Source organism: Chanodichthys erythropterus, chromosome 2 (genome assembly GCF_024489055.1).
Source record: "Chanodichthys erythropterus isolate Z2021 chromosome 2, ASM2448905v1, whole genome shotgun sequence".
NCBI classification, from domain to species: Eukaryota; Metazoa; Chordata; class Actinopteri; order Cypriniformes; family Xenocyprididae; genus Chanodichthys; species Chanodichthys erythropterus.
Genome location: NC_090222.1, coordinates 27,337,438 through 27,351,732, shown reverse-complemented (window position 1 = coordinate 27,351,732; position 14,295 = coordinate 27,337,438). Strand labels below are relative to the sequence as shown.

The window sequence follows — 14,295 nt, the reverse complement described above, 5'->3', positions numbered from 1 at the left end:
GGATCTGTTCATGTCCACGGATTCGGACTTAAACGTTTCTCGTGCACTCCAAAATAAATCTGCAGTGGTCGCGTGGTACAGCGGTCACGTGGTAGCCTATAAGTCGTATCTTTTAATTACGAGTTCTACGATCACGTGAATGCTTTTTACAAGTCAGAATGGTAGAATGAGTAGTGTAATTTTGTTTAAAATTAATATTTTAACAATCAACATAAGCAACCACAACCCCACAACCCTGTGGGTCATAATGCATGAATTATAATTATAATTTAGTCATGATTTAACAAAATGTATCTGTTTTTATCTAAAAACTTTGGGTTTTCTTGATGTTTGTTCCAGAGATATTTAACATAGAATGAAAACTGCATCAACTAGTAGAGGGAAAGGTAGGGTAATCATTTTGTTACATGGAGGAAACATTCACTCTCACTGAATTTACCCATTGTTTAAAGGAAGTATTCCTATTTTAAGGAAGGATCAACTTTGCATTGAGCAAGAGTCCAAGGGGTGAGTGCCACAATGAATGCTTAGGTTCAATCATTTTGCTAGGCCACAACAACATGGTAAAGGAGAATTAAATGGTTATGTAAGCATCCAGTTCTGCACACGTTCTGGCTAAATAAACAGCCAAATATAAGCTTCACGATTCTGGACCAGTGCAACGGTGAATCAAATTTGTATAGCAGGGTATGAACGTACACCTTCTATAACTCGCTCCAAGCAAAGGGATATGTGTGTCAAGATTGGTGAGCTCTAATAACCAGATCCCTCAGTAATGATGAGACAACTGCTTATTCAGAGAAATTACCAGTTTGAAATGGTTTACATGAGTCACTGCTGATTCACATCTGTAAGTTTGAATCTGATCCATTTGTGAGTCATGTCTGTGAAGGTAACCACATTTGAACACAACAGACCAGAGTCTAGCCTTAAAATTGTAGCAAACTTTCAGAGATGAGAGGTTGGATGATAAGTGAGCTGATAAGGTGAATATGGCTTTGTATGTCATATACTCTTTAATACTGCCATATAAAAGAAGAAATTAACATATCAACACAGCTGACTGCCTCAGAAATCCTAAATCTGTGCAGATGATGAAAAGCCAGGTAATATCACTCTGAACATCTATATGCAAAAAAGACCAGACAGTTTACATACATTATTTATTGGCTCTTATATTATCGTAATCCTTTATTAATGAGCAAGGGTACCTATTTATGTACCACAAGATTACCTCTGCCTGCCAACCATTGAGGATTTTAAAACTTGATCCGTTTTACAGACATTACTACCATCCACATCCAAGCCACAAGTGGGAAAGTATGAAGTCACTGACTGCTGTCTCTACAGCACACCCCATTAACCCCATTTTATACTGATTTCATCCGTATAAAATTAGTTAATGCAATAGGTATAATAAACAATAAACAATTTATAGCATTTATTGATATTTAATAATTTTGTGTATTATGCACATTTTTAACATTTATTATTACATAATCTACAAGTTATTTTATAAATAAATTTAGGGAGAAATTGTTGTGTGTGTATGTATAAACGCACGCACACACACAAACACACACTAGCTCGGAGTCAGTACTGAAAGAAAGTAATACTTATGTTCAGCAAGAATGCATTTAATTAGTCAAATGTGACAGTAAAGATATTTATAATGTAATAATATAATTATAATTAAACAATTTCTATTCATCAAAGAATCCTGAAAAAAATGATTCACAGTTTCCACAAAAATATTAAGCAGCACAACTGTTCAGATATTGATGAGAAATTTGTCTTGAGCACCAAATAATCATATTACAATAATTTCTGAAAGAACATGTGACACTGAAGACTGGAGTAATGGCTGCTGAAAATTATGGTTTACTGATCTAAAAGATTCAAATATTAACCCTTTCATCGCATAGAGGTCCCTATAATGGAGAGCTTTTCAAAAAGCAATTTTCTTGCACATGCATGGGTTTTGATGGCATTGTTGCTCATTAACCACTACAGTAGACCCTACTAATACATCATCCTAAACACTGCCACCAAGTGGGAAGCTTGTGGATTTTTTCTCCAAACAAATATGGCTGACAGCCAGTCAGAAATGCCAATTGCAATTACAGATTACTTAATGTACATCACTTGCAATGCATTACTCATCACATCAAAAAGTAATCTGATTACACATGTTACTTGTAATGCATTACCCCCAAAACTAAGGGTAAATTTACTCTGGTAGACTGAAGGGAGTGTGAGCCTTTTCTACATAGTCTGAATTGGGTTTCCAAAGAATTGTACCTCAACCAGATCTCTGATGAAACAGAGATTATTTGCAATAAATGGAGCTGTACTGTATTTTTTCTCCTTTTTATAGTTTTCACATGATTTTTTTTTATTTTATTTTATTTATTGGTTTGTTAATTTAACACAGTATTACTGTGTTATTACTGTATTGTTTAATGAAAAATGTAACTGTCAGACTGTTATTGAAAATAAGAACATGTTCTTAATGACTTGCCCGGTTAAATAAAGGTTCAATAAAAACCGCATACTGTCCTCTCAAATGGACATCTGAAAATCTCTTTGAAAAATTGTGTTTAAAAAAGGTTCAAATGTTGTTTTTCATGCCCTAAGAGCGATAAAAACACATAGGAAAAACATCCCAACTGAGGTTGTCATAATGCATGAAAGGGTTAAAATCTGGTTTATTTTTAGTGTGCTGCCTCAAACGAATGTTGATATAGTAGAGATTAAGAAAGTTGAAAAAAAAAAGCACCATAATGTCAAATCCACCCCTCCTTTATATAAGACACTTTGGTCTTTATAGTTGAGGCAAATTTCATGGATTATGCAACAGAAGTCACCAGCGAACCCTTAGGACCTACTATATGCTTTACCATATATCACTTTTGCATATTTTAGAGAATACTCTAAAAACAAAAATGATGCAAAAAGTGTGGTTAGTGCATGTAATGCAAGTACTGGACTGTGTTCTACAGCACACATTATAACATTTCTGGTTGTGCAGAAGAGAATCCCATATAAGGCTGAAAATCAGACCATCACAAGCTTGTTTAACCGCTGGGAAACTGGTGGGCAAGAAAGATCCAACTGCTTCCCAAACATCACCAAAGTGGTGCGACCAAATTCTTAAACACAGACTGACTGATGATTGAGTGGGTTAGAGGGAAAAAGAGCTTCGACTGTAATCTCAAGGATGGCTGTTGAGGGCCTGTACATTTGGACAGTTAAATAAAGGAAGAGCAGTAATTCATGTGGTGGTGTTGAATTTAGAGTAGAAGAAGAATGCTGACTCATCCTATAAGTCAGACATCAGAAAGACAGACAGGCGGAGGGAGGAACGAGGAGAGCGGTTTTTCTTTTTACTTACTGTAATGATTCTGAACAGAACACAAAAATTTGTGTGTACAGTTAACAATGTCCAACATCTTTTGCAACTTACTTGCAACACTTCCTTCAAACCAACTAAACCAATATAAGTTACCTTTTTTATATACTGTAGAGCCCCCTAGTGGTATTTAAACTCAGACCTTGCTGAGAAGTTTAGATGATATAAAAGGAGTGAAGTTAAAACTGCATCTTTAAAAAAAAAAATCTTATTTTTGATTCTGAGCTAGATCCATTGCTTTATCTGAAAGGCTGAGAGCTCTGAGCTTTTGCTCCCACGTCTTCTCCACTACTTTGTACAGTTCCATGGTGGCTACGGCATCTTCTACTGATGAGTGGCCATCATTCCCCGTCTGAAAATAAGAAGAGTTTTTCAGTGGAAAAAAAAAATGAAAGCATGTTCTTATTTTTCTTTATAAAAATAGTCTGACTCTAATCCTAGGATTCAAGAGCTGCTTTTGAACAGACTCCAGATTTACTCAGTCTAAAATGTCCGACAGCTGAACTCTTCTAAGGAAATCTTTGTGGCTCAGGTGAAAATGACAATCACTGAGCCACAATGCAACATTCTGTGCTGAGTTAAACCCACCTGTATGTCCTGGTTGAGGATAGCTTTAGTGAGCCTCTTCAGAGAGAGTGTTATATTCTCAGGCTGTCCAGCTTTCTGGTTTAGCAATGGAATCTTCGATGTGTCTCGCGTTTGGCAATTAGGATGGAAATATTTTATGACCTTGAAGTCATTATGGATGGCATGGCCCACAACCATTTTTCCTTTTAATATCTTCACAATCTGTGTGCAAAACATAATAAAACTAATCAGACTATTACAGGCTTGTCTTGGGTTGTTTATTTTAAGCAGGGTGAATAAATTAAATGTAATGTAATGCCTCATTTCAATTAGGTATTAACTGAAAAATGAAAATGAAAAATCTGGCTGATACAGAGAAGATGATAATAATTTTCATATTATGGCGAACAACTAATAAATTAATATTTTGACAAAATAAATAAAAAACACTAAAATTAACTACACTACAGGTGAATTTGGGCATCACAACATTATAATGTACAATATGAAAATGGATATTTGTTTTGAGATTTGCTAAATATTACACTAAACAGTGTTTAATGTATCGGATGATGGCAAAGGTAATCAAAAACGTAAAAATAAAGAGAAATGTTCATGAACAAATAAATCTACAATACAAATCAACAAAAAATATCTGATATGGTACTAAAGATATATTGTCCACGTATAATTTTAAATCAGAAAACGATTTGAACTTTTTTAGTTTTACTGATCCACTATGAGTATAGTATGTTCACAATATAACATTATAACATTCTGTGAGCTAAAACAAAATACTAAAGCCTGAGCTACATAAAAGCTTTCATAATATAAAATGGGTGGGCTGCGATGTTCACATAACTCAAGAATGGCACTAAAAACAGCCGATTTGCTTGATAAAATTGTCTACTTCATAAACGAATGCACTGTAACATGATCATTTAAGTACAGATGCTCTTTCATACCTCTTTTTGTGCCGTATGGAAGGGTGTGGCATTGACTAAATCCTTCCTCCTGACTCCACTCCAGCGAGTTCGGTAATCTGTCACAGGATTGATGGGTTTGATAAATTTGTCATAAAGAACATCACCGTCGTAGTTAACAATACTGCAGCGGGCGAGTTCACTGCAAACCCCCTTCGGTCCTGTTCCCACCATCTCACAGTCCAATGCCACGTATTTTAAAGGTCCAAGGGTGCGAGGTGCCGCTTGGTGTGTCGGGTGCCTCTGAAACGTGCTGGCAGTGGATGGACATGAAAATGTGGAAGATGTATTTGCAGAACTTGAAGGTGAAGGCTTATTGGTCTTATTCAGCAGATTAGAGGTAAATTTAGGAAAAACAGCCCCTCCACTGAGATGTGTGTTGGACTTTTTTGATTGACCCCCTCCACTGAGCTGTGTGTTGGACTTTTTTGTTCGACCCCCTCCACTGAGCTGTGTGTTGGACTTTTTTGATTGACCCCCTCCACGGAGCTGTGTGTTGGACTTTTTCGATTGATCCCCTCCACTTTGTGTCTTGGACATTTTCGATCGACCCCCTCCACTGAGCTGTGTGTTGGACTTTTTCAATCGATCTCCTCCACTGAGCTGTGTGTTGGACTTTTTCGATTGATCCCCTCCATTGAACTGTGTGTTTGTATTTTTTTGAAGGGAGAGCTTTTTATTTTTTGGAGGGAGGCTGTTCCACTTTACATTTTGTTTCTCTTTTAACAAACCCTTGCGCTCCAGGTAATGTCTTCTTCCAAGGAAACGCTTATGTTTGAGATTTCCTCCGGATTTGTCTGATTTGCATAGAGGACCAGGTTCTTCAAAAACCAGGTTCAACACAATCCCGGAGTCTGACATTCTTATACTCCCTTAGAGATTGATTATAACATGTGTCTTCTTGAAGTCATCACTCTTAAATAGAGAGAAAAGAACAATGACCATTAAGACAAGAGCTAACAATGTTGTAATGGGATTGCACAAAATGATTTTGATAACATAATTTGTCTTTTTAAACCAGGGGTTTTCAAACCAGTGTCTGGGGACCCCAAGGGGGCAGCAAGGCAGTGCTAGATCATTTAATATATAAATAATACAATTAAAATGTAACTAACTAAATATTAATGAAATTAAACAAATAATAACAGTAAAGTACATTAGCACAGTATTGAATATTTTCCAAAACAATATTTCACTCATATTTATATTACATTTTCACAGCATAAATCGAGTCTTTGTACAGTAAAATATATACAGTAGCTGCCTTTTAAATTTTAGGATTGGGGTTTCTCAAACTATGATATTTGAGGGTATCTAAAAGATTTAAAACCCCTCTTATAAACAATGTTTTTTAAGGTAACCAGCATCTCTTTACAATATGGGATAAACACTACACATGAGAAGGATAGATATGACAGTTTTACTAACCAGGTAACGTTAGACGTGTCATTTTCACTTTTTGTTCCAACTACAAACAAGTCCATTTAATCAACGGATTAACTCAACTTTACAATCACGGTTCACGAATCTTGTAATTTTTGAGGAAAAAACAGCTTCGTTAATGTCGGTTTAATAAAATATTTATGAACATCTTGCGTTGTCTCGGAGGAGGAGCACATTTCCACGATCGAGTTTAAGTATCAAAAAAGTATCAATAAAATGTGCGACTCGATTATGGATTGAAACAACATTTCCAAATTGCAGGATACATACCATTACTTGCCCCTAAAAAGGCTATATTTTCTTGATTCCTGTGTCAAGACAAGCATACCACATGCGTATGCATGTGTATTTCCGGGTCGGAGGGTAATGGTTACAGGAAGTTCGACTCTTACGAACAATTCATTTCAAATAACTGATTCAGTGATTCTTTTTTCCTCGTTTTTGTTAATAAGGGTGTTTATAGTAATTTCAAGTGACTTAATTCAGTTTGTCAGTTAGCCTAAATATAACTCCCATTTACATGTTATGATTTTTGCTAAATCCATAAAATATATGTTCGTTACTTGAAATAAAACAAACGTCAACTGAAATAAAATAAAATATAACAAAACAACAACATTAATTCCAGCTAGCTTCCATGGAAACATTTATTCATTTTTCATTTAGTTTAAATCTCTAAAAATATACAAATTATACGTTTAAAAGAACGAAAAACAATTTCCTGAAAGGTTTTCGTAATCAGTACGATTCAATTCTTCAGGCCTGTTTTTCGAATCAGTTCAACCGATTCAATGATTTGTTCACGAATCGGACATCACTGGTAGGCGGTGCTCTCGGGAGCACGTGTGTGGTCGGATTGCTACATGTAAACAGAAAGTCTTATTACGTTCCCAATTAATTTCCTCACTTAAATGACTAGTAGTATTGAAGTGCACCCAGTTTAATCTGCATAGTGTTTTTGTAATGTTGTAAAAAATGTCTGTGGCGACTTTTTCAGAGCAGGAGCAAAGAGAACTAGCCGAGAAGCTGACATGGCTCCTGTCAACCTACAGACGCATATCAGACTCCTACATAATAGTAATGAATCAACAGCTTATTGTACTATTTCAGTGTTTGTGCTTTATATACTTTTATGTTTTAACATTTGTCCAGATTCCAAGTGTGAGTGTAACAGTATAATCCCGCACATTTATGCTGCATTCACGTGCTATCGGAATTAAATACTAAAAATTGCACATGAACGCCCTCGCAAATCTAAACTTGAATGTGATGACCTCGTAATTACGACTTCAGAAGTGGGAAGTACGAAATTTCCGATAGCACGTGAAGGCAGCAGGTTTTCTGTCAGCTGAGCATGCGCGAGCATACTGAAATATGCATGTGAAACGATGTGAAAGTGTATCGGTGTTTCTCCGTCCACGCAGGAGTTCTTCAGTGAGAGTTTGTGGGATACTCTGCCTTTGAGCTGGCAGGAAGCCCTCGGTGATCTTACACCCCCACAGATCGCTGATCTACTGCTGGACAAAGAGATTAATGACAGGCGGTAAATTCTGTGTATCAGTCTTGCCTTTAAGGATTAGTTAACTTTCAAATTAAAATTTCCTGATAATTTACTCACCCCCATGTCATCCAAGATGTTCATGTCTTTCTTTCTTCAGTCGAAAAGAAATTAAGTTTTTTGATGAAAACATTCCAGGATTTTTCTCTATAGTGGACTTCAATGGCATCCAAACGGTTGAAGGTCCACAGGTAAAAGTTTGAACTAAATTGTCATACACAATATGCTAGTGCAAGTATATAACAATTAGTTCAATCCTGTGGAGGGCAGTAATACACTTAGCAGCGTCTACACTGCTGGAATTCAAATAGAGAAGAAGAAGAGAGCTAGTTTGAGATGAGCATTTATTGTTAAAACTTATATAATTTGTAATTTTTTTTTAGAAAAGGAGCGATGGTTTCTCTAGATAAGACCCTTATTTCTCAACTGGGATCGTGTAGAACGAAAAAATCTGTCAAAAAAATCCTGGAATGTTTTCATCAAAAAACTTGGGTGAGCAAATTATCTGGAAAATTTAATTTGAAAGTGAACTAATCCTTTAAATTAAGATAATGTTACAAAGTCAGAACATTGCTTTTAGAAAAAGCTACCAGATAAACAGATATACACTACAACTACTAAAAGATTTGAATGCACTATCATGACTATTTACACATCTTAAAATAGTAAGTCATCAAAATAATTATAATAACACATGTAGTACATTTTTATAAAACTATTTAATAGAGTAAACACATTAACGGAAGTATTTTCAATATTTTGTCTTTTAGGTACCCATCTGTGTGGCCTCTGTCTTTACTGGCACTGCGGACAGCAGCACATGTGCTGTCGTTTCCACGTAAAGCGCCAGGTGGGCACAGTGAGGACGCAGGTGCAGCAGTGCCAGAGGAGTTTCAGTCCAACCAGAGTCAGAGCTCTTTGTTAGGACACATTTTCCGTAAACACGTCAAGCCCAAAAAGCAGCATGAAATCCGCCGCCTGGGCACGGTATGGGTACATTTTGTCAATGTGGCAATATTCTGAATGGCATTATTAAATAAACAACCCTCCAATAAGAGTGTTTGATACTTTAAAGAATGTTTCTTCTGTTGAACTCTCTCCTAGCTGGTCAAGAAGTTGTGTGATCAGGCTAACTGTAACTGTGTGGTTGATGTTGGGTCTGGACAGGTACAGTAAGGTCTTGCTTCATTTTGTTATTTTAAATATGCCAATCTTTATATTTTGAATATGCAAATTACCCACTTTAATTAGATCCATCCCTCCAGGGCCATTTGACACGGTTTCTATCTTTTGGACTCGGCCTGGATGTCACTGGAATTGAGGCTGATCCCAACCTTGTTTCCATGGCTAACAAATTTGACAGACAGCTCCTATTGACACTCACCAAAGAGAATCAAAGGGTATGACCCTCATAAAATATATATATATATTAAATATTATATTTTAAATTTATATTTATATATATTATCCTCTTCTGTACTCTTTGTATATATTTAAATTATATAAAAAAATATTATGCTTTAAATTGTATATATTTTCTGTTCCTTTAACCATCTTTAGATATTGATATTAATTTTTTCATCACACGGATCATGTTTTATTTTTATTTTTTTATGTCTTACCTACTGTGACCCACAGTATATTTTTTTTGAATGTGCTGAGATATTTTTAATCTGCATTTCTGTTGTAGTCAGGAAAAGCTGAAGGTCTGCATTATGCACCTGGTCCTTCTCCTCGTCATGTGGTGGGCTGGGTCAACCCACAGGCTACATGGGATGTCTTCATTCAGCAACTTGTGACAGCAAGTGAAAGTGACAGTAGTGTTGGACCGACCACTGGGCCATATGAAAAGAAACAAAGGGTGGAAGATCTGCATCTGGAGCCTCATTCATGCCAAACCAAAGGAGAGGACAAAGCAGAGTTACAAAATACTCTTCAGACTCAAAGAACTGACATAAATATTTCAGACTCCGTAGCCCAAATAAACACTGGGGCTTTTCCATCGGAAATGGAAACCGAAATGCTTACCTGTAAAAGCATACCAGTTACTGATTGTGGTGTAAAAGAACTGGGTAGTTTTGTCCTTACAGGTCTTCACGCCTGCGGAGACCTTAGCTCCACACTTCTGCGGCATTTCACCAACTGCCCTCAGGTTCAGGTCATCACGTCTGTGGCTTGCTGCTACATGAAAATCTCAACCCAGGAGAACCCAAACCCTCCAGGGGTATTCCAATCCCCGTTTTCTTCAGACATCAATTCCAGTTCAGAATATGGTTATCCAATGAGTGACTGGGTACGTGGATTACCAGGGCACCAGTTGTCCTACAAGGCACGAGAGGGAGCGTGTCATGCAATAGAGGACTATCTTCAGCGGCTGAGAGAGGAGAGTGGGTTACTGCGGACACACTGCTACAGAGCCATCTTAGAAAGCATCATCAGAGCGGAGAGGCCCCATATGCGCAGACCGGGTGTTCAGACCGTTAAGAAAGCCCACGCACTGTCATTTTCCGAGTTAGTCTTCCTTTATTGCGACATTTGATGATATTAATATCTTTAAAGGATTGGCGAATCTGTGGCTCATTCCTGAGCTTCAGTTTCTGGAACAGGAAGTACCTGAGAAATTAGTTTTGTAAAGTTAAAATGAAAGTCAAAATCTCAATCTTATGTTAAAAAGTACACCTGAGATACTAGACTGCTGCATTATACTATTATCTTGTGTTTTTTCACAGGTATGCTTGTTTGGCTTTGCCACGGGTCGGTCTACCCGCTGATCTCCCATATGACCCTGTCTGTGTGGATTCAATGCTAGCACACCAGGGTAAAGTGGTGGCATACTTCAGCTTGGTTCTTCTCCTGGCACCTGTGGTGGAGACTCTAGTGTTACTGGACAGAATGATTTTCCTCCAGGAGAGAGGCATGTATACATTTTTTGTTACACAATTAAAAATGTAATATTGGTTGGGTTATTTTATTAATGGTCTTTACATAGTATATTTTTACAGAGATAAAACCTTTGTATTTTCATATTTAGGTTTTCAGAGTGAACTCATCCCACTCTTTGATGCTGCTTTTTCCCCACGAAACCTGGTACTGGTGGCCGTCAAGCCCAAAGAAGCACAAAGCTGAGTGAAATAACAGGCCAAGATATTCAAACCCACGTTGTGCATCACAACCACATAATTAGATTTACAGTAACATATTATGAATAAAATGCCCTTAAATTAACTGCCACACAAACCATCAGACATTTGAGAACTGAAATTAGAGGTTTGATTTTATGTTTTCCAGAGCGAACCATTAATGGGTCATTGTTCAGTAATTTTTTCCCCTCCTTTACTTGTTTTGACTCAAAGCAAACGTTTTCGCATTTTAAATAGTTTTTAGTCTGAATTGCAGAGAGGGAAAGTCTTATGAATTCTGATTTTAGTAATTTTATTGTTATTAAAATGACAAACTGATTTTTTTTTTAACTGCATGTTGTACAAGGTTGTTTCTATTTATTATATTTAAGCCATGGAATCACGCTGAGCAAAGTTGCAATCAATGGTATCCTCACCTCTATTACAAAAGACATGTAAGAATCATTCAGAAAGATTTTTTGACTGCAAGTATGAATGTTGTATATGAAAATAAAAATTGTCAAATTAAAAGGCTAACATTTCTTTTTTAAGCCTATAGATGGCACTCTTAAGACAAAATCAGGACAATATCTAAAGGCCCCAAAATATTTTGGTACTTCTGCTGTAATAAACTTTAAAATATATATACACACAATTATAATTACATAATTCCAGAAGTTTCAGTAACTAAACATTCTTCAGGGTTTATGCTTTTGCACCAATTTACACAACTTCCTAGCAATTTGTGATTTTTTTTTTTTTTTTATACTTCATTTCTACCAAAATATTTGATCATGTTTGAGAATTTTAATTTCCGTTACCTTTTAGAATTTTATTTCCATGACTTTACCAGGTCTATAAATCACTTTCAAAATTCCCTCATTTATCTAGGTTTTCCTGGGAATCCTGCTGGTTCTTATTCAAGAATGACATTTGTGAAGGGAACAAATTAAAGAGGAAATATCAGTGTCAGTTTACATCTTGATTTTTATGCATTTTAGTGCTCATTGTGTCTTATTGCAAGTGATTTTAAGTCATCTTGTGCCCCCCCGGTTGAGAGCCACTGCTCTGAATAAAACATTGCATCATCACAAATTTGCTCTAATACACATACACGCATTAGTCTGCATGTCACTAGTATTTATTTTTTGAGAACACGTACAAAATGCAGCTGAAGGGAGTCATAGAAGAACATTTAATTCTTCATGCTCTCTACAAAGAACTCATTACAAGCCACTGTGAGAGCAGCCACCAGCACAACAAACTCCTGAAAGTCCACCTCTCCATCCCGGTTCTCATCCAAATCAGACATGATCTTCTCCACGACCATGGGGTCTTTACTTGCCTACAACAAGACGGACACAGTCATTCACAATGGTTCTTCAACTATGCACATCAGCCATAAATGTTAATGCCAATTAATGTGGTTAAAACTTACTGCTAAAAAGTCACCGAGTTCTCCCTGAAGCAAGCTCTTGAGCTCGGCTTTGCTTAGCTTGTACTTGTCTCCTTCCTTGGAAGAGTATGTGTGGAAGACTTTAATGAGGCCTTCCATTGCGTTTTCCAGTTTCGAAACCATGTTGCTGTTGTTTTACAAAATACTCTAAAAATACATACATAAAAAAAAAAATATATATATATACACATGTTAGTGGACCATTTATTTATTTAAATGCATCGTCTCTATTCATCCAATAAATATGCATATACACAAAATTATAGTTGTGAGAATGCATAGCCCTTTTTGATTCTTTAATACATTTGCAGAGACACCTGCTGACCCCAGAGACCCCTTCACCCCCCTATAGGTACCCAGAGACTGGGGTTTCACAGCCAGTGAGGGATCTAATATCTGTCCGCGAACAGGCCTTTTGGCATTGGCAGGCTGATGACCATCATGAGGGAGAGGGAAGACAGGTATGCATCAATTATTCAATTAGCCTTTTGTATGAACTAAGCTATGAGCTCTGAGAATGTTAACCCACCATTAGAGCATGTAGGCCTTATTTTTGATATTAGACTGCTATTAAGTTTAAAATAGAATGTCAATATTTAAGACACTAGATAGACCATCAAAAACAATGCACTTCAAATGAACTAACTTTCCATCAGCAGCACCATTAAAGTAAATTTAGTTACAGTTGGTACGACATTAAGTTGTGTTAAGTAATAATTCTTAAATAAAATGCTCTCATCAAATGCATTAACTTTTGACATCGTTAAACAGCTCTATTAATAAGGTTTTTTTTTTTTTAATCCTTAAACGTCCCACTTTCAAATTCATGCTTACCATTAATGGCGTATAGCCTACACACAATATTTTCAGAAAGTTATTGTAATCAGCATAACATTTGTAAGTCTATATAAAAACAACTTACCTTGACAAAAAAGAAGTGGTAACTAGCGTTTGAAAAGATGTTACTGCTGCTCATTCATTAAATATCCTCCATTCACCTGTGCGGGGGAATTAGCCAAGTAGGCGGAGCCTCTTCCAACCGCAGCCCGCACGTGTAATGATGTCACCACGCACGCTCGTGAGGCTACGCTCAGGTGCATATTTAAGGTCTTCCCATTAGGATGTGCGTATTTACATTATGTGGTTTCTCACGTTTATTTAATTAAATAAAACTGTATATATATGCAAAAATGTGACCTTCTTGTAGATTCACAATGGAGCACTGATACTTTTTTGTAAAATATAGTGCAATCCCAGTGAAATGCTTTTGAATGGTATCACTAATCAAGAAAAATATCAAATTAAAGGGTTAGTTCACCCAAAAATTAAATTTCTGTCATTAATTACTCACCTTCATGTCGTTCCACACCCACAATTTGTGTTCATCTTTGGAACACAAAGATATTTTTGATGAAATCCAAGAGGTTTTTTTTATCTCCCAAAAACATTACCAAATTCAAGGTCCAGAGAAGTAGTAAAGACATCGTTAAAATATTCAACATGACTACAGTGGTTCAAGCTTAATGTTATGAAGCGACAACAATACTTTTTATGCGTAAAAACAAAACAAAAATAATGACTTTATTCAACAATTTTTCCTTCTCCCTGTCAGTCTCCTTTGCTGTTGACGCAGTGCAGTGCTTCCGTGTTTATATCCTAACGCCGGCTCAGTATTGGCTAACGACATTCACGCGAGCAGCACGATGTATACGTGTGACGCAGGGCCCCATTACACTGCACTCGTCTGCAGCGCGTTA

The 14,295-nt window shown here is 36.5% G+C and overlaps 3 protein-coding genes across 4 annotated transcripts; 1 reads left to right on the top strand and 2 right to left on the bottom strand.

Annotated features, from left to right (window-relative positions):
- Nucleotides 1-972: 972 nt before the first annotated feature.
- On the bottom strand, nucleotides 973-6,774 carry isg20l2 (interferon stimulated exonuclease gene 20-like 2). 2 transcript variants are annotated; one of them, XM_067407479.1, is made up of 4 exons: nucleotides 6,676-6,774; nucleotides 4,945-5,877; nucleotides 4,001-4,201; nucleotides 973-3,764 (listed from the first exon to the last, which is right to left on the bottom strand). In XM_067407479.1, the coding sequence occupies exons 2-4, from the start codon at nucleotides 5,821-5,823 to the stop codon at nucleotides 3,621-3,623; spliced, it is 1,224 nt and encodes a 407-aa protein (XP_067263580.1). In that variant the 5' UTR covers nucleotides 5,824-5,877; nucleotides 6,676-6,774; the 3' UTR covers nucleotides 973-3,620. The 2 variants fall into 2 exon arrangements, with proteins under 2 accessions (XP_067263580.1, XP_067263588.1); XM_067407487.1 differs by lacking the exon at nucleotides 6,676-6,774 and adding an exon at nucleotides 6,391-6,669.
- Nucleotides 6,775-7,236: 462 nt separating this feature from the next.
- Nucleotides 7,237-11,792, top strand: mettl25b (methyltransferase like 25B). The gene is made up of 8 exons (XM_067407408.1): nucleotides 7,237-7,482; nucleotides 7,830-7,948; nucleotides 8,734-8,950; nucleotides 9,068-9,130; nucleotides 9,229-9,363; nucleotides 9,654-10,474; nucleotides 10,693-10,877; nucleotides 10,995-11,792. The coding sequence occupies exons 1-8, from the start codon at nucleotides 7,381-7,383 to the stop codon at nucleotides 11,087-11,089; spliced, it is 1,737 nt and encodes a 578-aa protein (XP_067263509.1). The 5' UTR covers nucleotides 7,237-7,380; the 3' UTR covers nucleotides 11,090-11,792.
- Nucleotides 11,793-12,056: 264 nt separating this feature from the next.
- s100a1 (S100 calcium binding protein A1) lies at nucleotides 12,057-13,595 on the bottom strand. The gene is made up of 3 exons (XM_067407421.1): nucleotides 13,461-13,595; nucleotides 12,521-12,685; nucleotides 12,057-12,427 (listed from the first exon to the last, which is right to left on the bottom strand). The coding sequence occupies exons 2-3, from the start codon at nucleotides 12,659-12,661 to the stop codon at nucleotides 12,278-12,280; spliced, it is 291 nt and encodes a 96-aa protein (XP_067263522.1). The 5' UTR covers nucleotides 12,662-12,685; nucleotides 13,461-13,595; the 3' UTR covers nucleotides 12,057-12,277.
- Between the last annotated feature and the right edge of the window lie 700 nt (nucleotides 13,596-14,295).

What these genes read in the sequence shown, in the direction of transcription:
- isg20l2 (XM_067407479.1), bottom strand. Translation starts at nt 5,823, where the DNA reads ATGTCAGACTCCGGGATTGTGTTGAACCTGGTTTTTGAAGAACCTGGT. An exon ending in TCCATACGGCACAAAAAGAG is followed by an intron (nt 4,202 to 4,944) that starts GTATGAAAGAGC and finishes TTTTGCACACAG; the next exon opens with ATTGTGAAGATATTAAAAGG. An exon ending in TCCTCAACCAGGACATACAG is followed by an intron (nt 3,765 to 4,000) that starts GTGGGTTTAACT and finishes TCTTATTTTCAG; the next exon opens with ACGGGGAATGATGGCCACTC.
- mettl25b (XM_067407408.1), top strand. Translation starts at nt 7,381, where the DNA reads ATGTCTGTGGCGACTTTTTCAGAGCAGGAGCAAAGAGAACTAGCCGAG. An exon ending in AAAGAGATTAATGACAGGCG is followed by an intron (nt 7,949 to 8,733) that starts GTAAATTCTGTG and finishes TTTGTCTTTTAG; the next exon opens with GTACCCATCTGTGTGGCCTC. An exon ending in TTGATGTTGGGTCTGGACAG is followed by an intron (nt 9,131 to 9,228) that starts GTACAGTAAGGT and finishes CCATCCCTCCAG; the next exon opens with GGCCATTTGACACGGTTTCT.
- s100a1 (XM_067407421.1), bottom strand. Translation starts at nt 12,661, where the DNA reads ATGGTTTCGAAACTGGAAAACGCAATGGAAGGCCTCATTAAAGTCTTC. An exon ending in AACTCGGTGACTTTTTAGCA is followed by an intron (nt 12,428 to 12,520) that starts GTAAGTTTTAAC and finishes GTCTTGTTGTAG; the next exon opens with GCAAGTAAAGACCCCATGGT.